Source organism: Microtus oregoni, unplaced genomic scaffold, assembly GCF_018167655.1.
Source record: "Microtus oregoni isolate MIOR12 unplaced genomic scaffold, Mior012 000053F_ref0000044, whole genome shotgun sequence".
In the NCBI taxonomy this organism is placed as follows: domain Eukaryota; kingdom Metazoa; phylum Chordata; class Mammalia; order Rodentia; family Cricetidae; genus Microtus; species Microtus oregoni.
Window position 1 is genome coordinate 9422922 of NW_024543829.1, and position 25530 is coordinate 9448451.

The 25530-nt window shown below is 42.2% G+C and overlaps 1 protein-coding gene across 4 annotated transcripts in view; it reads left to right on the plus strand.

Moving 5' to 3' along the window:
• Positions 1-239: 239 nt before the first annotated feature.
• Rrm2b (ribonucleotide reductase regulatory TP53 inducible subunit M2B) overlaps positions 240-25530 on the plus strand; it is a 32294-nt gene continuing 7003 nt past the window's right edge. Inside the window, exons 1-6 of one of the 4 annotated variants that reach the window (XM_041637616.1) lie at positions 241-495; positions 7898-8053; positions 15997-16113; positions 18583-18716; positions 19230-19324; positions 23065-23198. In XM_041637616.1, coding sequence (XP_041493550.1) covers positions 448-495; positions 7898-8053; positions 15997-16113; positions 18583-18716; positions 19230-19324; positions 23065-23198 — 684 coding nt within the window. In that variant the 5' untranslated portion in view covers positions 241-447. The other 3 variants (XM_041637617.1, XM_041637620.1, XM_041637618.1) reach the window with 3 other exon arrangements.

Here is a 25530-nt window from a genome sequence, read left to right on the forward strand (position 1 = left end):
GCAGCCGACACTCGGCAGGCCGGGCGGGAGCTTCCGGCTTGGGTCCGCAGTGGTGGGCGGGGCCTGTGACGTCAGGGGCGCGGTGGATCGCTGGGCTCGCCTGGGAGCAGGCGCCGAGGGAGTCATGCTCGGTGACGGGAAGCTGGAGGGGGCTAAGGACGGAGTGGGGCGGGGCTGCCTGGGGGAGGAGCCTTTCGGAGGGGGCGGGGCCGCCTGGGGGAGGAGCCTCTCGGAGGAGAAGCGGCCGTGGGTGGAGCCGCCCGGAGTCCCCCGGTCAATGGGCCGGTCAGAACCCGGGAGCGACGCGGCTAGGCGGGCCCGGAGCCGGAGAAGGGTCGCGCCGGGCGGAGCGGCCAGCCGCCGCTAGTGTCTGCTCTCCGCTCCGGCTCGGAACTAAGTCGCCGCGCTCAGGCCCTGGGCTTCCGTAGCTCTGGCGGAGTCGGCGCGATGGGCGAGCCGGAAAGGCCGGCGGCGGCCAGGCCGGAGGAGGATGAGGTAAAGGTCGCAGTCGCTCCATCCTCCGCCGCAGGGAGGGTCAGGCCCGAACTTCGGGTCCTGGCTCGGCTGCGGAGTTCTGATCGTCACCGTCGGAGACCCGGTGCCGCCGGAAGGAAGCGCCCTCGCTGCAGGCTGGTGGGGGAGGGGCGCAAGGCTCGCTCGGGGCTGGCCCGGTGTCTCCTGCTCAGGAACCCTGGCCGGGGCTGCGGCTGCTCTCCCCTCCGCCGCCGAGGAGCGCGTGTGCAGGTGCATGAGGGGGCAGATGGCAGGCGGGGTCGCGAGGCCAGCTGGGCGCAGACCGAGCTGCAACGGAGTCCTCGGGGTGTCTGTTCCTTCACAGAGAATGAAGTGCTGTTATGCAAAGTGCCACGGAGCTTAATAAATCTAAAATTAACTTACTTATCCCCTTTGCTTCTGTGCTACCAGAGAGAAGAAGGTGATAACACACATAAATACCATATTAGAAGAGTACATAGTCATTTAAGTTATTATTGTATAGTTTCCAGTACCCCATTTTTGGGGGGCAAATATTCTAAGATATTTGGAATATATGAGTAATACGTTTTTGTATCTCAGTGTGGTATCTTGAATTTAATATTATGGCAATTTGGAAGGGACATAAAAGTTTCAGCCCACGGACATTCGTGCTTAATTAAACTGGCATTTCTAGACAAAGATGTAGATGCTAGGTTGATTTTTAGTTTGTAAACATTTAGTAATAAGCTGTGACTATCCCTTAGTTTGTTCTCCTTGAAACAAAGGTCCTCATACCAGTTTCTCCACTCAGGTGAAAACTCAGACTTCTCTGGTTTGCCAGTGACACCAGGAGGTTCTGCCCTAACACCTAGAAGTTCACTTTTTTTTTTCTTTTAACTTTTGATTAATAAAGACAGCAGAATTTTAGGCCAGGATGAATTTTAGTGAGTACTTTTAATGAGTTCAAAGGTTTTTGAGATGCAGGGATATCTGAAACTTCTATCTCTGGATCTGACAGCAGTGGGGCCTACTGGTATCAGAACCATCTGCAGCTACTAATAAAGACCAAGTCCCTGAGCCCACCACCTGTATGTGTGATGAGCTCTGCAGGTGATCTTAGCGCACTGGATTCAAGGGTCATCATGTGTGTGTGAATCCACAGTGTCCATAGCACTCATCAGTTCCTCAGAATGTCCAAGATTGGAAAACCCCGAATGACCCGCCTAAGACTCATCACTAGAACCAGGTTCAACTCCCCAAGTTGTTGACCTCAGCCAGGATTCCGTTGGTGGTGATAGAGAATAAAATGATACTTTTAAAAAGTACGTGGCTGCAACAGCACGCAGATAAGTGGCAGGGACACGAGAGGCAGCCTGTGGAGAAGTGCGGGGTGAGAGTCGGAGACGTGCAGATGCCAGTCTAGATTAGGTTGTGTAGGCAACTACCGGGGAATCATGACCTAGATTTTAATCTTGGCAACTCTTCATACCAGATGACCAGAAGCTAAGACAGAAGAAAATAAAAACACGAGTTTTGAAAAACGTGGTAGACTCTTGCCAAGGATTACTTTAGGTTTTCATGGCTTTGGCTTTGTCTCTCTGCCTTCCGGTTTTCCTGCCCTCCAGTCCTGTTGCCAGCTCTGTCTCTGATTAAATACGTGATTGGTTGTTACTTCCCTAATGCTCATTCAACAAAAATCTCTCAAGCTCTCAATTCCCACTAAAAAAATAAAACTCACTAGCAAGGGCCTATCAAAGTCAAGTTTATTTTTAGTACAATGTTCACATCTTAATTTATGTTCTCAATTTGTACATTATTTGTTAGCAAAATTTAGTTCCTTTCCTTTTACTTTTTCTTTTTTTATTTCTTTTCTTTCTTTCTTTCTTTTTTGTTTGTTTGTTTGTTGAGACAGGGTTTCTTTGTGTAGCCCTGGTTGTCCTGGAACTCACTCTGTAGACCAGGGTGGCCTGAACTCACAGAGATCCTCCTGCCTCTGCCTCCTAAGTGCTGGTGTTAAAGGCGTGTGCCACCACCACCCAGCTTAGTTTCTTTTTCTGATTCATCCTGAACCTGAGGTATCTGTCTTCCAGGTGCCACTTCTATTCTTGTTAATTCCTAGTCAGAAACTCTTGGTGATTATCCATAAGAATCATGTCATGATGTATGTATAATGAGGGCCAGAGGTAAGAAATGATGGCAAGGAGAATTCAGATATGAGCTTCTGTACACTGCCACATCTTTGTAAACCTTTAATTTCCCCCTAGATTGGTTGACATTCAGTGTCTCATTCTTTCTAGAATTCCTCTCTTTGCTGAGGCTGGAGTCAGATCAGACCACTGCTGCTTTTGCTTGTCCTCCCTGCCTTTTAGTCTGTCTCCCCCTGGCTTCCCTACTCTCCACACGTTAGCATTCTCTTCCTCACCCCCTTGTCTTTCTGATTTTTTTTTTTTTTAGCCTGGACCCCACTTACCCCAGACTGCCCTTCAGACTTACTATGCAGCTGAAGCTGACCTAGAACTTCTTCATTGATCTCAGGGCCTAGTTTATGCAGCATTGGGGATAGAACACGGGGCTTCATACGAGGTAGGCAAGCACTCTCCCAAACTAGCTAAGTCTCAAGCGCTATGTGTTGGCATTCTTCAGCGCCTGCAGGCTGTGTCCTCGGCTGTCCTGTTCCCTCCAGTTCTCCCTGGATCATCCGTTCCCTTGGTAATTATTAACACGGTTGCCCTCTCTCTTGTGCCATAGTGTTCTATTTTCAGCTGCCTACTAGAAATCTCTAACCTGAATTGGTTATCATTCTTATTGACAAAACTGACTTTATAGATTGTTTTGAATGTGCTATGCCAGATACACAGATGTACATGTTTGTATCCTTCTACAGTGTTAGAGTTACTGGATGATGATAAGTTTGCAGGGGACAGCAGTTTCAGTGGCAGCATTATGGCAGGTAACCTTTGGTGATCTGGCTGAGGAAAAGGTTCTTTTGTCTCGGTCTTTTATTAGTATTAACTCTTCTATCACACATTACACAAAAATGTTTCTCTATGCAGTTTATGAATGAATGTGTTAAAGAGGCTACAGGTGAGTAGTTTACTGGTAAAGAAGGAACTCAGAGCCGGCCATGCTGTAGAGACCAGGCTTCAGGAGAGTCAGGATTGCAGGTGGCCATGTAGTTGGCTATAGAGGCAAGGAGGGAAGAACTGGGTTAGAACAAGAATTAGCAAGTGGATGAGTTAGCAGGTACATGTGTTAGCAGGTGCATGGGTGAGCAAGTGGATGGATTAGCAGGTATGTGTGCTAGCAGGTGAATAGGTGAGGTGGATGGGAGAGCAAGTGAATGGATAATCAGGTGAATGGGGGAGCAGGTGGGGGAGCAGGTGAATGGGGAGCATGTGGATGAGTTAACAGGTACATGTGTTAGCAGGCAGATGGGTGAGGAGGTGGATGGGAGAGCAAGTGAATGGATAATCAGGTGAATGGGTGAGCAGGTGAATGAGGGAGCAGGTGAATGAGGGAGCAGGTGAATGGGGGAGCATGTGGATGAGTTAACAGTTACATGTGTTAGCAGGCAGATGGGTGAGGAGGTGGATGGGAGAGCAAGTGAATGGATAATCAAGTGAATGGGTAAGCAGGTGGATTGGGACTAAGCTGATCTGAAGCCCCAAAGACAAGAGTTCTCTGCTTGTCAGTTACACACACACACACACACACACACACACACACACACACACACACCAGGCGGTAGGTAGGTAGGTATGGAGCTATTCTCATCACAGTTCTAGGTACCCACCACCTTATGAAGTTCATGTGAGAGATTTATACTCCTCTAATCTGTTATGTCTGATATGTTCTTGAGCCTGGGTTTCCGAATAAGATTGTAGTGCTCTCGTGTGCCCCACAGTCTCAATTCACCTGGCACGTGTACAGGGAGGTCCCCTTTCTACTACCAGGAACAAGTCATTTGTCAGTCTGTACTACAAAGGTAGTGCTGGACAGACAGTGGTGTTGCTTGTCCACCTAGGAGCACAGACATCCTCCACCCATAAAAGCACAGCCTTAAGCCACTTTTTTGTATACGTTATAGAGTAACTTAGAGTAGATAGCGTTCTCTCAACAACAGATACTTTGTATTAATAGCTTTGTTACTGGCGCTTGAGTAACTAGAGTAGATAGCTTTCTCTCAACTACAGATACTTTGTATTAATAGCTTTGTTACTAGCGCTTGGCTAGTAGTAACAGTTGATCTACGTTGTGTTAAACTGATTGAGAGTGGACCAGTTCTGGTCTGGTTATTCAGTTGTTCGCATATTGAGCATTTTCTATGCCCTGTTATTTCTGGTAAAAATCTTGCAGTTGCAGGGGTTGAATATTTTTAGCAAGAACTATTTGTTCTATTTTTTAAAGTTCATTTGTGTGTGTGTGTGTGTGTGTGTGTGTGTGTGTGTGTGTAGGAGGCTATATCTATGTGTTTGGGTAGGAACACATATCCCACTGTGAATATATGGAAGTCAGAAGACAATAAGGACAAGAAATGGGAAATACACTAATTTAAAATTTGTCTCTTTTCAGTTTCTTTTCAAACCCTGCCTCATTTCTACAAGGGATCATAAAACACAAATCCAATATTGTTACTTGTCTGATTAAAAATCTTTGGTGAAAAAGAATAAACAAACAAACAAACCTTCAGCGCTTCCAAAAGTTACATTTAGAGGCTAGATGACCTGCTCCAAAGTTTCTAAAAATTAATTTCTTAATTTCCATTTAGTATGCAAAATAGACATACCCAGCCTAACTTCAGATAAAATTTAGCCAAGGAATAATATTTTAGAATTCAAAAGTTAATTTGTCATTTTTCTATAAAATAATGACATTGATTTTTTTTTAATTAACAAAGCATTGTTTCAGAGAAGTTATTGGACAATAGCTGTGGTGAGATTAGTATTTACATTCAAGATCCTTTCTGTGGCATTAATACTGGACCCCAATTTCCAAATAAAATCCTAAGTGTGATGCCATTTGATAAATTCACTTTATTTTTTATTTTTTTATTCTAGTATAATAATTTTAAGTTTTTATTTATAAAATTATAAAATAAGTCAAAGAAATGGCGAGAGTTGACAGACTTATTTTGAATTTAGATATAAATGGAAGGTGAAGATTTATATCTAACCAGCCAACATTTTCTTTGTATATTATCAATTCTCCCTGGTGTTTTTTGTTTGTTTGTTTTATTTTCAAGACAAAGTTTTTCTGTGTAGCACTGGTTTGCCTAGAACTCACTCTGTAGACCAGGCTGGGCTCAAACTCAGGGATCCATCATCCTCTGCCTCCTGAATGCTGGGTCGATGCACAGCATTAGATAGTCTCTTAATCATCTTGCTGTTAATCAATGCTATTGGTTTGTCCATCATTGACATACATGGTAGCCAGAGGCTTCAGACTGTGTGGCCAGTAGCAGGCTGCTTCCCTGCACTGTCCACTTCTCACACTATGTCGACCTTGCCAGGGTGAGACCTCTCTGCAGCCCTGTGATGTAATGAAATGTTGTATAAGTTAATGGCAAGTGTAGAAAGAAACCTACCGCCAGCAAGACTTAGGTGGAACGCTCTGGGAAATGCAGTAAAGGGAGCTGCTGGAAACAACCGTGCTAAGTTCATCATTGTGGTACATGGCTATGAATAATCCCAGCGCACAGGAGACTCAGGTGGAGAGTCACAGTGTCTAAGCTAGCCTGGGCTACATAGTAAGACACAGCTCAAAAAGGAGAAGCAAATAACAATAAGAATATCCTAAAGAATGGTTTCTTACCACAGGCCTGCTGAGGGCATTCTGGAGAACCTTACGCGAACCTCTTCAAACTGCTAAAATATGCATTATGAAATTTGTCAACTCAGGTCCAGTTGTCACATGATAGAATATATAATAATACCTTCCTGATGTGGCTTCTTTTAATCCTTCATGAATTAGTGTCATGTTGCATTTTTATCAGAGGGGAACAGGAAGAAAGTCTATACAAATGTCACTTACATTCCAGTTTTAAGGTACTAGTCTTCAAAAGCTTTCCAAGTCCTGAGACCAGCCGGGTAGGTATTCACTAGGATGTAAAGACTCCAAGGGTTACTGCTTGTATTTTCCTTCCTGCCTTTCAGAATGCCCCATCTAGTAAATGGGATGATGGTAGAGATGTCTAGTCCTATAGATACCTCAATAGTATCATACAGAGCACAGGAAAAATGCAGAATAATATTTCAATGCAATTGATATATTTCTAAAATAATTAAAAGAGTAATATGGGGCCACATGGATTCAAAATCCTTGTTGACTGAGTTAGGGAGATAGTTCATTTGTTAGTGCCTGCTTTGTAAGTATGATAATCTCAGTTGAGATTTCCAGCACCCAACTAAAATCTAGCGTTGATATGTATCCAGCACTGGGGGGCAGGTGCAGAGATAGGTTGATGGCTAGACCAGCCAGTCTAGCCAACCAGGGGCTCAGGGTTCAGTGGAGTAGACAAAGACATCTGATGACACACACCCCTTCTGGTGACACACACCTACATACCTACACATGCACACATATAAACACACGCCTACACACACACACACCTACACACATACTGCTCATGCACACATACTGCATACCCACATACACACACATGCATACACACCACACACACATACTGTTCATGTATATACTGTATACCCACTTACACACACATGCATACACACCACACACACATACATACTGCATACCCACATACACACATATGCATACACACCACACACACACACGACACCCTACACACTTCTTTTTTTTTTAATTTTATTTATTATGTATACGCTATTCTGTGTGTCTGCCTGCATGTCTGCCTGCAGGCCAGAAGAGGGCATCAGATCTCATTTCAGATGGTTGTGAGCCACCATGGAAGAGCAGGCAATGCTCTTACCCACTGAGCCATCTCTCCAGCCCCCTACACACCTCTTTACTCGAGACTTACGCCTTCTCAGTTTGTCCTCAGTTCTAGCTAATGGTGTATTTGAGCATCTATCTCTGTCTCTCCCTCTCTGAGTTTCACTGTAACTCAGAAAGTAACTTTAATGAATTATTTGTTTGTTTGCTTATTCATTCATTCATTCATTTATTTATCAAGACAGGATTTCCTTGTGTAGCTCTGGCTGTCCTAGAACTCACTCTGTAGATCAGGCTGGCCTCGAACTCACAGATATATCTGTCTGCTTCTGCCTCCAGAGTGCTGTGAAGTTACCCAATGGTTGGATACCTGAAAGGATTCTGTACCTCAGACTTCTTCCCCAGTCTGTGCTATCTCTCAGACTTTCCCCAGATGTATATTTAAGTTTGAGTCAGAGAGAAATTTCTACATTTAAAAAAAAGTGTTTTTACTTTGATTTTTTTTTTAAAGCAGTTGTCTTCAGATACAAATGAAAACACAGAGAGGTCAAATGAAGAGCCTCTTCTAAGAAAGAGTTCCCGCCGGTTTGTCATCTTTCCGATCCAGTACCCTGATATTTGGAAGATGTATAAACAAGCACAGGCGTCTTTCTGGACTGCAGAGGAGGTATGTGGCATGTCTGCATCGGTGTTCCTTCCTGTGTGTTCAGTGCTTGCTTGCCTTACAGGGCATCGAAATATTTTTACTCATAAGAAACATTAAATAAGATATAGCTCAGAATTAATATAGATTCTTATTTCTCAATAATACATATAGCTAATTTTTATTCAACTTAAATTGAACGTAATTTAGTGTCTGTAAATAAGTTTCTTGGTACAAGGAAATGCCATCTTATTCTGCCAGATTTTTGCTTTTGTTTCTGAGACAAGGTTAGTCCAAGGTTGACCATGTTAGTCCATGGTCAAAATCCCTTTGCCTTTACTTTTAGTATATTATAGAAGTATATATAGCATACTATATATATAATATATAGTATATTATATAAAATAGAAGACCATTTTCTATTTTTAAGATTTATTTATTTTTATTCTGTGTGTATAAGTTTGCCTGCGTGTGTGTGTGTGTGTGTGTGTGTGTGTGCGCGTGTGCACCACATGTGTTACTGGTGCCCTCAGAGACCAGCAGAGATTGTTAGGTCCCCAGGAATTGGAGTCACAGGTGGGTGTGAACTGTCATTGGGTGTTGGGAACTGAACTGGAGTCCTCTGCAAGAGCAGCAAATGCTCTTAACCAGTGAGCCATCCCTGCAGTGAGCCATCCCTGCAGTGAGCCATCCCTGCAGTGAGCCATCCCTGCAGCCAGTCTACCCATATTTTTTTTTTCTTTTTAAATAGATTCTTAGTTTTCTGTGACTAAATAAGACCAGTCTGGTTTTTGCTTGCTCACTTGTTTGTTTTTATAGTTACTCATTTATTTATGTGTGCATGTGTTTGTAGAATTGAAGTGATCTCACCTTTGGCAGCAAGCACCTTTACCCGCTGAGCCATTTCGCCAGTCCTAACACCAGTTTATACTTATGGTCAGTAGAATAAACAAAATTGCAGCCGCTGTTTAAAAGATGAAGTGTGAGAGTGAGACAGTGGTGGCTCACACCTTTCACCCCAGCCCTGCGGAGGCAGACACAGGCGGATCCCCAGTGTGAGGCCAGCCTGGCCTACAGATTTCCAGCAGCCAGAGCTACACAGAGAAACCCTGGCTCAGAAAAACAAGAAACAGCAACAACAAAAGTGGAAGGGTGAAAACCTTAAGGACCCTCACTGGCTTTTTTTTTTTTTTTTTTTTTTAGTGGTTCTTTATTTATAAGGTAGGCTGAAGCAGTTATTACAGTGTAGAAGGGAGACACTTTACACACTGTTATTATACAAGTTTAGAACAAAAACTGCACAGGGAGAGGTCAACTCTCAATACAAACTAGCCACAATAATTTACTTTAGAAAGGCATTTCTAAAGTAAGGCTGTGACACTGCCTTTACGATATGCAAAAACACAAACAGTAAGTTGAGCATCCAAACTGCCTAGGGGAAGAGACAGAAATCTTTAATAAATAAATAAATTAAAAAAAAAAACACAAACAGAACTACCCAGGGCGTTTGTCATATTCTTTCTACATAGCTTTAGAGGGGGACACAACTGCGGTCCTGTGAGCAGTCTGGCCCCCTGCAGTACACGCAGCTTTAGAGGGGGACACAGCTGCGGTCCTGTGAGCAGTCTGGCCGCCCTGCAGTACACGCAGCTTTAGAGGGGGACACAGCTGCGGTCCTGTGAGCAGTCTGGCCCCCTGCAGTACACGCAGCTTTGAGCCTGAGTTCACAGTCTAGCAGAGCGCAGCTGCTGCAGCAGCGCAACCACTGGCTGCTTACTATAAATGTGACTTTTTTCCACTCTCAGAGTGAGCTCACCACATAGGTTAGACAATGCTTGCTGGTTTAAAAAATACTTATGCAAATGATTGCTGTATGGTTTACTTAAACACACATATAGTTGTCGTCTTTATTATTTAATTATTTCTCATTGCTTATGACAGGCACATAGTACCCTCACTCTGTATATGTATCCATTAGCATCTCTGTCTCTGGAGAGCTGTGTCTTTGTGAATTGATGTCTTTAGCTCTGTATGCCTGTCAGTCAAGAGACCAAATCTGGGCGGAAAAGATGGTTCATTGGACAGAAGCACTTTCTGAACAAGCCTGGTGGCCTCAGTTTGATTCCTGGACTCACTCCTGAATTTTCCTCTGATCTCTACACATGTGTCATAGCACACACGTGATCTGTTTTTCTACCCTGCACCCTCATACACATAGATAGATAGATAGATAGATAGATAGATAGATAGATAGATAGATGGATGAAAGGTGGCTTAGAAAACAGACCAAGCTGATCTATGGAACTAACACCCTGTGAAGAATGCAGGGTCTGAGGCCAGGCTGCTTCAATGCAAATCCTGCTCTGCCACGTACTGTCTGTGGAAGTGGCTTCCTTTTCCTCCGCATCTCACCGTTAAACTGGCTACTAGTATGTGGCACATTGGGTTGTTATGAGGATCAATGGAGTAGTTATAATCATATTTGACATTTGATAAGCACTAAATAAATGTGAACTATGACTTCATAAAAGAAATTTTAGCCTAGAATTTAAAGCACCAATGTCTGAAATTTCTTTACGTTATTTTCAGATATTTACATATCTTTGTTATACTGTCAATATTGCTATATATTGTAGTTGATATATGAAGCAAAACACCCAACTGAAACAAATACCCAGTGTTTTTATAGTAGTCCAGGATGGTCTGTACACCTGACTTACCTATCTGCCTGTGGTTTTTAGAAAGTTTTTGTTAGATATGGTTCAGTAGAGCACACAGTTGGTCTTTTTGTTTGTCATGTTTAAAAAAGGAACTAGTGATATTTGGGTTTCTCAAAATTCATTGGAAATTAATTGCTTCTTTTAAAAACAATATTAAATGTCTTATGACCAGGATATACTAATTTAAAAAATTAAAACGTAAGTTGATATGGTTTTTGCAGGAAGATTCAAATACATGGTTTGAAAGGAAGTCAAAGATATTTTTAGTTTCACATATTAAACAAATTATGTAAAAAATAGTTAACTAACTTTATATTCTAGTTTTTAAATCAGTGGTTGAATTAATTCCAAAATAATAGGCCCTGACTCAGAAGACAAAGTATAGGCTTGGAAGTTTTCTAAAAGCCAGTCAGGTAATTCTGATAATAAGCTTTCTGTTACTATGACAAAAATACCTGAGAAAATTAAGTTATACAGTAACTGCCACAGGGTAGCAACCAAGCCTTTGCTTTAACACATGGGCCTCTGGGGAGCCGTGAGGGTCGAAAGCTGTAGCAGCAAGTCTGGAATCACTGTTTAGGTGGTGAAATTGAGGATGAGCTCATATGAGATAAAATAGACGAGGAATTTTACTTCTAGAAGGAAATATAACCATTATTATTTAACAGTACAAGTAAAATGTATAGGGCATTTTAAAGCTCAGTGTTTAAAGAGGCAAATTTAGTATTTAAGACTAGACATATTGCAGTATTAAATTTAATATCAGGAATATAGTATATGAGAACAGGAAAGATTTAACCTGAGTTGAGCTGATAGTAGAAGGGAACTTGGCATTTGCTGGTATATTTTATAAAGTGGAGACAAGTATTTCCCCTCCTCATCCTACTGTGTTTCTAGAGCTTAGCCTACTGTCTGGCATGTATTGAGTGGCCAGAAAATATTAGAATATAGCAGGAAAAGAGTTTCAGGAAAGGATACAATGACTGAAGGTTAGAATATTGGTCTTTTTGTTTTTTGAAAGGTCATGAAGAAATTTGGTTAGAATAATTAAAGAATCAAAGCCAGCAGATTTTTTTTTTTTACAAAGGACAGTTTTATATTTCAAGTATTTGCCACATTACTGTGAAACACACTTAGAGGTTTTTTATAAAACAATATAAGAGCTATGCACTGTTGTTTTCTCCGAATTAGCAAATTGAGCCATTAATCCCCAGTGTGATGCTGTTTGGAGGTTGGGCAATGGGAGGTAATTTGGTAATGAGAATAGTAAGGGTAAAGGTCTCATGAGTGGGATTGATGTCTTTATAAAAAAATATCAGAAGGGAGTTTTCTCTTTGCCCTGTGACCATATGGCAAGAAGGCACCGTCTAAATAACTTCTTGAAAATGTTCGCTTTGGGTGCTGGAGAGATGACTGAGGAGTTAAGAGCCCTGGCTGCTTTTCTAGAGGACCCAGGTTTGATTCCCAGGACTCACATGGTGACTCAGAATTATCAGTAACTCCAGTTCCAGGCGATCTAATACTCTTCTGGCCTCTGTGGGCAGCCAGCATCTACAGAGTACAAAAAAACCACACATGCGGATAAACCATCTGTACACATAAAAATAAAAAAAAAAAAAAACTACCGCTGTTCCATCATGGTTATTTCCATGACCAAAAACAACTTAGGGAGGAGAGGGTTTATTTCATCTTACACCTTGTAGTTGATCATCCAGGGAAGTCAGAGTAGGTACTCAAGGCAAGAACCCGGCTGCTTACTGACTTGCTCTCTGTGCCTTACTAAACCTGCTTTCTTTTTTTCTTTTTTCTGAGACAAAGTTTCTCTGTAGCTCTCAAGCCTGTCCTGGAACTAGCTCTTATAGAACAGACTGACCTCAAACTCACAGAGATCCACCTGTCTCTGCCTCCTGAGTGCTGGGATTAAAGGCGTGCGCCACCACCACCTGGCTAAACCTGCTTTCTCAGCACCTAGGACCACTGGCCTAGGGGTGGAACCGACCCTGGTGGGCTGGACCCTCCAACATCAATCATCAATTAAGAAAATACTCTACAGGCTTGTACACAGGACAGTATGGTGTTGGGAAGGGGCACATGACACTAGCCAGCACAACTGACCCCTTGTCAACTTGACACAAACATTTTACTAATAAACCATAACCATTTCTTGTTCTTCCACAAACCTTCACATTAATAATAGTATTATGATATGAAACATTCCAACTTTTAAAAATCCCGTAGTCTTTACAAATTCAAACACTTAAAAGGTTCAGTCACTTTAAAATATCCAAAGTCTCTCTGAAGCTCCAAAGTCTCTCCAAAAGTTTGAAATCTTTTTACAATGAAATCTCTTTAACAGTGGCCTCAAGTTAAAAATTAAAAAAAAAAAAAAGTTCCTTTCTTATTCCAAGAGGAGAGTAAAGACTGTGGGACAATGGTCTTGTACCCTGTAAAGATTTGTCAGATGTATGGTTTAATAAATCGCTGATTTGTCAATAGCCAGGCAGGAAGTATAGGCAAGGGTGATAAGGCAGGAAGGAGAGGCAGGGTAATGAGAACAGGAGAATTCTGGGAAGAGGAAAGGCTGAGTTTGCAGTTGTCACCCAGACACAGAGGAAGCAAGATGAGAATGACTCACTGATAAAAGGTACCAAGCCATGTGGCTAATGCAGACAAGAATTATGGAATAATTTAAGATGTAAGAATCAGTTAATAAGAAGCCGGAGCTAATAGGCAAACCAGTTTATAATTAACATAAGCCTTTGTTTATTTTTTTGGGATGGAATGACTGCAGGACTGGGTGGGACAGAAACCTCTGTCACCAGGAAAGAACAAGGACATAGTCACAACCAATCAAAGCAAAATCCAAGTCCAACAGTACAAAAAGTTCAGCGTTGGCCATCTGGAATTCACTCACAATATTGGGCTCCTCCAGAGGGCCCAGGCTATTTCTGCTCCAGCCTTTGCCACACACATATATCTCCTAGCCACAGACTTGTTCCACTCCACAGCTTCTACTGTTCTTTCTAGTTATCCACAGCACTGGCATCTCCTACACACTGGGCTCACCACTGTATCTGGGCTGCACCTTTACCGATAGCCTTTTTTTTTTTTGGCTCTCTTCAGAGCCTCTAATCCTGCCAGATGCTGCTAGGCTCCATTTCTTTCCATGACTCCTTCTTCCTGGGGCTTCAGCTGTAACTCAGGCTGCACCTTCATTGGTGGCAATGCCTGGTCTTTCAAGGGACTCTAGCCTGCCACACAGTGCCAAGCTTCAGCTGCTCTTGACGGTGCCTTCATGCCCTCAAAACCCACACCACCTGGGACTTTTATACCACCCAGTTTGAGTGCCAGCATGTGAGGCAGCCTTGGTCCCAGCAGGACCACAAGTTTTGTGTGATGGTCCCCAGGAATATTTCCAGACTTAGGATCCTCCACTGCGTGTCTCTTCTTAATTACTGCTAATTTCTCAGCTCCAGCTAATCAGCATTGATTGTCCTAGTAATGGAAAGGTTTCTCTTCAGTGGTGCTGGTCTCTTGTTAATTAGCCACAGCTGATTTTTCAGCTCCAGCTGAAACCCAGGAAACAATTCAAAATACTGTACAGCACGGTAGTTTTTTAAGGGACACTCAGACTTCCCTCTGAAACTTCACAAGCTAGGCCTCTTTTGTCTGTATCACTCTCAGTTGAGGTTCCCTCTTCCAAAATGACTCTGTCGTCTGTGTCATTCGGTTGTAAACTTAGCCAGTACACACCCAGACCTTGGACTTACAGCTTCCAGAACTTTGAAGAATAAATGATTTTTTTTTAATCTATCCTGTCTGTGGTGACTTGGTGTAGCAGTAAGATCCAGCTAACTCAGTAAGGTACATTTAATGATAATTTGGAAAGTTTGGGTTTTGCCAAGTTTTTGATTCCATTATTCTGTTAGTTACAAAGAATACTTTTAATAAACATTTTCAAAGGTATTTTTATTCTAGAAGAAGCCAGTCTTAGTTAGTGTTTCTATTGCTATGAAGAGACACCATGGCCACAGCAACTCTTATAAAGGAAAACATTTAATTGAGGCTGGTTTACATTTTCAGAGGTTTACATTATCATCTTGGAGGACATGGCAGCCTGCAGACAAACATGGTTCTAGAAAAGGAGCTAAGAGTTTTACTTTTTGATCCACAGGCAACAGGAAGTGAACTGTATTCTACACTGGGTGTAACTTGAGCATATGTGACCTCAAAGCCTGCCTGCACGGTGGTACACTTCCTCTAACCAGGCCAATAGTACCACTCCCTATGGGCCAAGCATTCAAACACATGAGTCTTTGGGAACCACTCCTATTCAAACCACCACAAAGTCATCCCTATAAACTGCCTCAAAACCCAGGTTATTATCTTCCTGACATAATGACTCTTCAGTAAAAAAGTGTAGCTAGCAGTAGCTTAGAGGCTATAATTAGCAGGTGATGAATCTAACTAATATAGTAACTATTGCAGAAACAAACGACTGCTGATAGCTACTTTATATACTTGACTAGTTTTTACTTTCTCTTTCCTCTTTGTTCATTCATTAACTTGGTGCTATGCCACTAGCTTTATTAATTTTAATATGTTAAGAATGTATCCTGGCCAATTAGCCAAAAACCAGATTCCTCCCCTTCTTTCCTCGTTTCTCTCTCTCCTGCCTCACTTCCTTGAACATGCTAGGATTGTTTAGTTTGTTTAAACAAATTTTACTGGATATGTTTAAGGTGTGGATCATGGTGTTGTAAAATACGTGCGCGCGCGCACACACACACACACACTTGCATGCAAGCACACACACGTGTATAAACTTTTTCCTGTTAACAAATAAACATATATACTGTTTTGTGTACTGATTCTTGTCCTCCTGTGTGGCAAGAGCAGCTATAATGTACTAATTAGGTAAATGTTCTGAGTACAGCACGTTATTGTTAACATACCATTTATCTTATTTTGATTTTTGTGATTTTTAATGTATTTTTTTCTGACATAGCTCTTCTTTTTTTTTTTTTTTTTTTGGTTTTTCGAGACAGGGTTTCTCTGTGGCTTTGGAGCCTGTCCTGGAACTAGCTCTGTAGACCAGGCTGGTCTCGAACTCACAGAGATCCGCCTGCCTCTGCCTCCCGAGTGCTGGGATTAAAGGCATGTGCCACCACCGCCCATAGCTCTTCTTTAAAAGAAAACTTTTCTAAACTCTTTAAGTGAAAAGCAACTGGAGTGTGTTTGTCCTAGGTTGACTTGTCAAAGGACCTCCCTCACTGGAACAAGCTTAAGTCGGATGAGAAGTATTTTATCTCCCACATCTTAGCCTTTTTTGCAGCCAGTGATGGAATTGTCAATGAAAACTTGGTAAGATTTTATTTTATTGTTGTCCCTATTTTGTATTTGAATGACAATGTTAAGAAAGTCACCATAGAATCTGCCCGAGGAAAGAAAGATGCCTTGATAATAGACTAGATGAAGCTTAACTTATATTTAAAAAACATTTGTGGTATGTGTGTGTGTCTAGGCAGAGGCCAGAGGAGACACTGGCTGTCTCCCTCTGTTGCTCTCTGCCTTATTCCCTGAGAGAAAGTCTCTTCACTGAACTTGGAGCTCACCAGTATTTGGCTAAGTTGACTGTCCAGAGAACCCCAAGGATCCTCTGTCTCTGATACCTCTGCACTGGGGTTACAGGCTCACAGACACATGCCCTGATTTTTATGTGGGTGCTAGGGAATCCACACTAGGGTTCTCATGCTAATGTAACAAGTATTCTTGCCCAGTAAAGGTGCCTCCCCAGACACCAAAGTTTAATTTCTGAGTATATTTTTCTCATGAAGTTTCAGAGGAAAAGATAGTTGATATCAAATGACTAACAATATATTATGAAATCAAGCATAAATCTTACCAAATACAAATACATACAGTGTGGGGCTGAAGATGTCCCTGACCCTGGACAGCATTGGCTAGCATTATAGAGGCCTTGAGCTTTAGCCTCAGTGATGCGAAACAAAATCCAAAGTTTCACAGAATTCATAAACTTGATTTTTTTTCCTCCAATAACAAACTTGATAGAGAACATGCCCTTAATAGTCACCTGCAGCTCTGCGTAGATCTAGGTTCTGCTCCTCATATAAAAAACATGTTATGAAATGGTGCTGGCATAACTGGATATCAACATGTAGAAGAATGGAAATAGACCCATATCTATCATCATGCACAAAACTCAAGTCCAAATGGATCAAAGACCTCAACATAAAACCAACCATACTGAACCTCATAGAAGAGAAAGTGGGAAGTACACTTGAACGCATTGGCACAGGAGACCACTTCCTAAGTATAACCCCAGTAGCACAGACACTTAGAGAAACAATAAATGGAACTTCTTGAAGCTGAGAAGCTTCTGTAAGCAAAGGACATGGTCAATAAGACAAAACAGCAGCCTACAGAATAAGAAAAAATCTTCAACAACCCCACATAGAACAGAGGACTGATCTCCAAAACATATAAAGAACTCAAGAAATTGGTAATCAAAATACCACATAATCCAATAAAAAAAGGGATACAGACCTAAACAGAGAACTTTCAACAGATGAATCTGAAATGGTTGAAAGATACTTAAGGAAATGCTCAACATCCTTAGCCATCAGAGAAATGCAAATCAAAACAACTCTGAGGACACTAAGGAAGACTTACATAGATATAATCTACATGGAAAGTAGAAAAGACAAGATCTCCTGAGTAAATTGGGAGCATGGGGACCTTGGGGGAGGAATGAAGGAAAGGGGAGAGGAAGGGAGGAGAGTGTTAAAATATATATAGCTCAATAAAAACAATTTAAAAAAAAGAAATTGTGTTCTGATCAGTCAGGAGAAATAGGTTTTTGTTAAGGAGAGTAGAAGTAGAACCATCCAGAATGAGCCAGAAGAACGAATCTGTCCACTATTAGGGAAAAAGCTTTACGAAGCAAAATGACTGTTTTTTAAAAATATTTATTTGTTTATTATGTATACAATATTCTGTCTGTATGTCTGCAGGCCAGAAGAGGGCACCAGACCTCATTACAGATGATTGTGAGCCACCATGTAGTTGCCGGGAATTGAACTCAGGACCTTTGGAAGAGCAGGCAATGCTCTTAACCACTGAGCCGTGTCTCCAGCCCCCCCCCCATCACTGTTTTTGATAATGTTTTAAAATTTACTGTTCAATAGGCAGTGTTTCCACCTAGAAGGTAAATTTGTCCCATTGCTCAGGAGCACAGTTCATGGAGTTGTGGGCATGGGCTCAGTGGGCACCTGCCTAGCATAGGTAAACACTACAGCACTGTGTAAGACGCTGCTGGGTTTGAGCCTCAGAACCACGAAACAACAAGAAAAGACAAAAGAAAGAAAAACATTGATAAGTCTTCTGTGGCCTATTTGTTATATAACAGACATCTTTTTCCACAATATATTATATATTGTATTAAATTTTACGTGTGTGTGTGTGTGTGTGTGTGTGTGTAAGTCAGAGGATGTGGGGGAGCCGGTCCTTCCGCCATGAGGTTGTGTGAAGTGAGAGGACACGGGGGAGCCGGTCCTTCCGCCATGAGGTTGCAGGTCATTAGGTTTGGCAGCAACTTTACCTCCTGAGCCTTCTAATTGATCTCAAGATCAGTTAGATCATGTTTCCAAGGTTGGTCTTAAGATCAGTATCCTCCTGTCCAGCTTCCTGACTGCCAGAAAAGACAAAAGATTTTAAAATGAGAGTTCTGATGTCACGTTATGCTTGTAGTGTGTGACCAGCGTTTTGTGATAGCCCGCTCACCGGATCTCTCTGTTGCCCATGTTTCTGTAGGTGGAACGGTTCAGTCAAGAGGTGCAAGTTCCAGAGGCTCGCTGTTTCTATGGCTTTCAAATTCTCATCGAGAACGTCCACTCAGAGATGTACAGTTTACTAATAGACACTTACATCCGGGATCCAAAGAAAAGGTATTAACGTGTGTGTATCAGAAATCTACAGTTTACTAATAGACACTTACATCCGAGATCCAAAGAAAAGGTATTAACGTGTGTGTGTGTGTTGGGGGGGGGATAGTTATTTATGAAGGCTTAGCTTTTTGCTTACATTGAAAGTAGAATTTATTCCAAAACTACAGTATTAAATATTATTCATGCGTGGAAGATTGTGAGTATAGTTTTTATTGCTCAATAATGTATTAAAGACCTGGCATAGAACCAGATAGATAATGAATACCATTTTAAACCCTTGTATTTATAAATTGAATATCTTCATTTCAATGATTTTTTAGATCCGTTTATATCCAAGCCACTAATCCGAGTTTTGCTTTTATTTCTGTATTCATAACTATGAACATGTAAAATATGGACACACTCGATTTGGTAGTGCACTGTGAGAGTCACAGTCACTCTCTCTGATTATTAAACCTTAGTTCAGGTAACAAACAAATAATAATTTTTCCTTGATGTCTTTTGTTTCTATAGGGAATTTTTGTTTAATGCAATTGAAACAATGCCGTATGTTAAGAAGAAGGCAGACTGGGCTCTGCGCTGGATAGCCGACAGAAAGTCGACGTTCGGTGAGTAGCATTACCTGGAATGCCGTCAGGTTAGCGTGAGAGCGGAGTGCGGGGGCTTTAGTGCGCCAGCGCACTGGACTCTCTAGGAACTGGTTTGAAGTAAGCTGCTCCTTGTGCCTAGTACAGTAGAACCTGGGAAGGCAGGATCTCAGCAGGCACACTGGGGAGTTAAAAAGTCAGCGGAAACCCAATCAAGAGAATTGCAGTCACCGCTGGTTTGTGCCGGTTTAAAGCGCGCCAGGGATAAAGCAAGTCAAGTCCTACCAGTCTTGGAAACAAAGATCTAGTTTCTGAAATGCAAGATTGGTATAGTCAACCAGGACAAGAAACAGTTTGCAGTACCAAGCTTAGCTTTCACTGGTAAGTTAAGTGCAGACATACTTCTGGATAAGCTGAAACCACCACCACCCCAACTTTTTTTTTTATTTTTTATTTTTTTTTATGAGACAGAGTCTCAGGATGTGTGTAGCTCAGAATGGATGGCCTCTAACTCACCTGCTCTCCTCCTTAGTCTTCTGAGCATGGGGACAAGCATGTGTCACTCGGCATAGCCTTAAAATACTTTTACATTAACTTTTGTGTAGAGGAACAGAGGCATGCGTGTGCCATGATACATACATGTGTGAACTGTGGAGGGATAGGGAGAGGTTGGCTAGACAATTGGTAGCTCTCCTTTTTGGGGAGTGGCACTAGAAGTCAGCAGTATAGGGATGGTTTGCTGTGCAGCTCACTTCCTGTTTCCGTAGCCAGCAGAGGATATGCAGTTCTGGGGATGGTTTGCTGTGGGCACACTTCCTGTTTCCATAACCAGCAGAGGACATGCTGTTCTGGGGATGGTTTGCTGTGGGCACACTTCCTGTTTCCGTAGCCAGCAGAGGACATGCTGTTCTGGGGATGGTTTGCTGTGGGCACACTTCCTGTTTCCGTAGCCAGCAGAGGATATGCAATTCTGGGGATGGTTTGCTGTGCAGTACACTTCCTGTTTCCATAGCCAGCAGAGGATATGCAGTTCTGGGGATGGTTTGCTGTTGTCACACTTCCTGTTTCCGTAGCCAGCAGAGGATATGCAGTTCTGGGGATGGTTTGCTGTTGTCACACTTCCTGTTTCCGTAGCCAGCAGAGGATATGCAGTTCTGAGGGCCACCTGCACCCTAACACATTCAAAGGCAGCTCTTCCTTGTGCAGGACTTTGCCCAACCATTGTGGAGACTTCTTGGCAGCTGCTACCCCAAGCAAGAACAAGGAGGGCAGCTGTTCTTTCCCTGCTTCTAAAATCTCACAGTCTATCGTTTTTAGAAAAAGAAAAACTTAAGCATAATCCTTTGAAAATATCTCTTTGTTTTAAAATTTATGTGTTATGCTGTAAGAAGATTCAGTTCCTATAAAGCTAAGAATTTCAAATTATCTGAGTTTTTTTAAAATTAAAACATACTGTCCAGTTTAAGATTGACAGATATATTAACTTTTTGTATTTGTTTTGAAATTACATCTGTAACCTCAAAAACTAGTATTTATGCATTCAGTGTCCTGCACTGTGGACTCTGCTGTATGTAAAAAGTACATCCCACTTTCCCTCCAAACACACCATGAGGCTTCTGCCTCCACTGCAGTTTTCAGAATGAGTGTCCTGCTTGTCTCTATTTCACATATATCTCAAAAGTTTATAAAATCTCTTATAATCTTTGTGCGTGAGTATGTGTTCATGTGTGTGTGTGAGTGCCGGTGTATAGGTACAAGCACACGTGTGTGCATATGCCTGTGGAGGCCGGAAGCTCATTTGTCTTCCTGAACTGTTCCTCCTCCCTCCTTCCTTCCTTCCTTTTGTGTGTATGTGTGTGTGTGTGGTATGTATGTGCGTGAGACAAGGAGAGAGAGAGAGAGAGAGCCCCAATGAGTTTCTGAGGGGGAATTTGCTTGTGAGAGCATGGGCACTTTAGCCGGTAGCTGTGCCATTGTCATCTTGTATCCATTTCTGATCTAGGATTACATGTGTGCCTTCCATTCCTGGCTTTTTACATGGATGCTGGGCATTCAAACTCCAATTGTGCTGTTTTCCCAGCCCCTCGTCAGAGTCTTCATTCTCTCTGAAGCAGCCTTCTGTGTCTGTTCCTTATGGCGTTCTCTTCAGCATTCGCCCAGATGCACGGAATGGTTGAGACAGCTCTCTTCTATGTCCAGCTTTAGTCTCTGACAGATAACTGTCCAGACGGCATGACTTTAGTACTTCAAAACGCCAGTTATTATAGCCTGCTAAATAATTAGTTGCAGGAAAAAAGTATCATAAACTAATATTCAGTTAAGGATGAGATGAATAATATTATATTCACATGAAAGTTTTCTATAATTCTTTCGACAGAACTCAGTCAGCACTTATTTATTAATATTTCTTCATATTTTTCAAGGCAACTTTTTATTTATTTTTTTATTTTTTTTAAAGATTTATTTATTTATTATGTATACAACATTCTGCCTCGATGTATGCCCACACGCCAGAAGAGGGTGCCAGATCTCAGTACAGATGGTTGTGAGCCACCATGTGGTTGCTGGGAATTGAACTCAGGACCTCTGGAAGAGCAGCCAGTGCTCTTAACCTCTGAGCCATCTCTCCAGCCCCCTCAAGGCAACTTTTTAAATGGCATTCATAAAGATAAACCAGAAGTTTTCTCATGTTGTAAGTTATTAACAGACAGTGTAGGTTCCTGTCTCTTTGCTGTGGTTGATCTGTTTGGCGTGAGGTAAGCAAGAAAAGAGCAAAGGCAAAGCAGGCTCATCTCGAGACAGCCGGGAACACTTCAGTCACCCTGCTTTTTGAGATTTACATGTTTGTTCTGAAAATTAGAAATTCTGGATTTCAGCATAAAAATTAGACATGTCTATAGAATGATTTTAAATTTTAAAATTGTATTGTGTGTGTGTGTGTGTGTGTTATAATCCAAAATAACCTAAAGACAGTGTCACAGCTGTGACATCACTAAAGATATTTGGGAGTGAGTCTCTGCAGAGACCTTGTGACGTCACTAAAGATATTTAGGAATGAATCTATGCAGAGACCTTGTGACGTCACTAAAGATATTTAGGAGTCTCTGCAGAGACCTTGTGACGTCACTAAAGATATTTGGGAGTGAGTCTCTGCAGAGACCTTGCCTTCAGTGAATGAACTTTTAAGTTGGCTCTTCTGTCTTTAACAGAACATTTTATCCTCGAGGTGAATTCATTGCCTTCAGCTGATTTTTTAAAATTATTCTGCAAGGTTTTTGAAATGCTCACAGCTAATCTTTTAGCAACAATGGGCTGCTAACAAAAATATAAACCTTAGCAAGCACTCCTCTCATTAGAGGAAGACGGTTGTGATAAGGTTCATTTTGTGTTTCCCTTTCTTGCATCCACACCTGTGCACACGTAGTGAGCTCACACACGTGTCTGCACTCACAGGCGCATGCTCTTTACAGGAAAATAACCTCTTTTTTTTATTTATTTGGTGTATGAAAATCCATTTTTTTTGTGCAGACAAAACCACCTACTCAAATCCATGCTTGCCGCAGGGTTTGAAACTGACGTGTCTTTCTCCTTTAGCAGGCAGAGTGGAAAACCTCTGTCCTGAAGACCTCTGTGGAGAGCGCTGTCTTGTTTGGCTCACTTCTTAGGAAGGCAGTTTAATGTCGTGAAAACCCTCCTGCACCTGTAGACTCGCGAATGTCTTCAGCGTCCAGTTAGAAAATGGAACCTGTTTTGTCTTGTAGGGGAAAGAGTGGTGGCCTTTGCTGCCGTGGAAGGCGTTTTCTTCTCTGGGTCATTTGCTGCTATCTTCTGGCTGAAGAAGAGAGGCCTCATGCCCGGACTCACTTTCTCGAATGAACTCATCAGCAGGGATGAAGTAAGGAAGGGCGTGTTCTTCCCTCGGCTTGTGTTACTGTGCTCCTTTAGTTTTCTTTCCCCTGGAGATCACGAAAAGGAAATAGAAATACACTTCTGCCTGGGCCTGCCAGACTCTGTGCTCCTTCCACAGCCGCTGTTCCTCCTTGGCCTCCACCTATCCTTAAATATGAATGTTGTAGATTCTTGCCTTGGTCTCCTTTGTCCTCATGGATTCTAAATGTTCACACGTCCTCCAGCCTTCTCTGGACTCCAGGCACTCTTTCCCGAGTTCCAGGCCTGCGTTCATGTGCCTTGTGAGTGTTGGGATTAAAAGAGTATACCATTATGCTTGGTTTGATTGGCCTCTTTTAACATTACTTACTGAATTTGTGATAGATAAATAGATAGATAGATAGGATGAGTATAATATGCAATTTCAATTTCATTGTATTTATTTTAAATATTTTCTCAAATGATCCTTTGATTTGAAAACCACGTATTGCATGTATTTATTTGTGTGTGATCGTCTATGTGTCTGTCTGCCTGGGTGGTACCTGCCATGGCACACATGTGGAAGTCAGAGGATACCACATTGTAGGAGTTGGGTCACCCCTGCCATGTTGGTTCCAGGGACTGAACTCAAATCTTCAGGTTTGGCAACAGAGTCTTTATCCATGGAACCATCTTGCTAGCCCTGGTGATTTTAAAGACAGGGTTCTCACGTCTCTCAGGCTGGTCTCAGGCTCAATATTTAGCAGAGGATGACTTTGACCCCTGAGGGCTAGAATCAGGGACATCAAACCAGTTTTATCCTGTGCTGAGGAACAAGATCAGGGCCTTAACCTTGCAAAGCAAGCGCTCTACCATTGAGCTATTTCCCGGTCCTCTTCCTTTTGAGATTTGGTTTTACCAAGTTGCTTAGACTGACACTGAACACATTCTGTAGCTCAGACAGGCCTTGATCTTTGATTCTCCTGCCTCAACTTCTCTAGTATCTGAGATTACAAGCCCGTACTTCAGTGGGCACTGCTGTCTATTGGTAGAATACATCTCAAAATGTTCATTTTAAAATGTCCTTCTAAGGTTATTCCCATTTATCCTTCCAGAGTAGCTTTTGGATTAAAAAGTACCAGGATTTTGATTGGAGTTGCTTTAAATTGCAAAGTTATTCATTTAGCGACCTGGCAGCTGTGCTTACTGTTGGTGTACTGGTCTCTGCAGTCATTAGCTAGCTGCCAGTTCTAATCAGCGTTTAGCATCTCTAATGCTGCCTTTGCTAAAAGCATTGTCCTGAGTCAACTCGGTGGGGGAAAAGTAACTAGTACAATCCCATGATTAGCTTGTCAAAGGGTATGGGTTTTATTTGTTTATTCAGATGGTTTTGCCAGAGAATGATTAGGTGGTATTCCTTGAAATACAGTCTTTGACATGAGGTTCTTTTCTGAGTGGCTGGTCATTTGTGGTGTTACTTAGCAAGACCTAAGTCATTCTGAATTGTAACCTCTTATAGGGAGCGTTCCTCTCCCATCCTTGGTCCCTTACAAAATTATTTCTTTCTTTGTAGTTTAAAAATATTAATGTACCCTACGTTGGAATTATGTTTTAAAAATTAATACTGTTGGGAAATCTATTGTTTTCCTGTATGTGGCCTTGTTTCCTCTTTCTGTTTTGGATTTGTGGAAATTCCCTGTTTTTTGGGAATTTTTAGCTCTGATTTGGAGTCCTGAGTGCTGGCTAACGCTCTTCCATCTGTTCTGCAGCTACTTCAGGTTTTAGAGTAATCATTGATCTGCAGGATCATTTTGTGCTCGAGGCTGTTCCTGTGTTTATTTTCCTGATTGAGTTATTTCCTGTGGCTTCAGGTGGCCTGTACCCTGCTTTTCCATTTGCATTTCACCAAGTTCTTTTTTCTCTAGCACTGTTAACTGCAGCAAACACTATTTTTCTGGAGTCTCTGTAAGTGCTCCTGCACTAGCTGTTTTCCCTGTTGTGAGAAAAACCCTGACCAGAAGCAACGAAGGAATGGAGGGAGGGCGGGTAGGCGGGCTTGTTTGGGTCATAGGTCAAGGGTCATAGGTCCATCGCAGCAGGGAAGAAAGAGGCAGCACCAGCTGGTCCTGTCGCATCCGCATCCCCGGTTAGCTAGTATCCCCGGTTATGAAGCTGAGAGTGCAGGGTACTGGTGTCCAACTCACTGCCTGCTTTTTATTCAGTGCAGGACCCCAGTCTGTGGAATGGTAGGGAATGGTACCACCTGCAGTAGGGGTGGGTCTTCCCACTTTATTAGCCTAATACAGAAAAATCACAGATGTCTCAGAGATGTGTTTCTATGGTGATTCTCAGTTCCATCA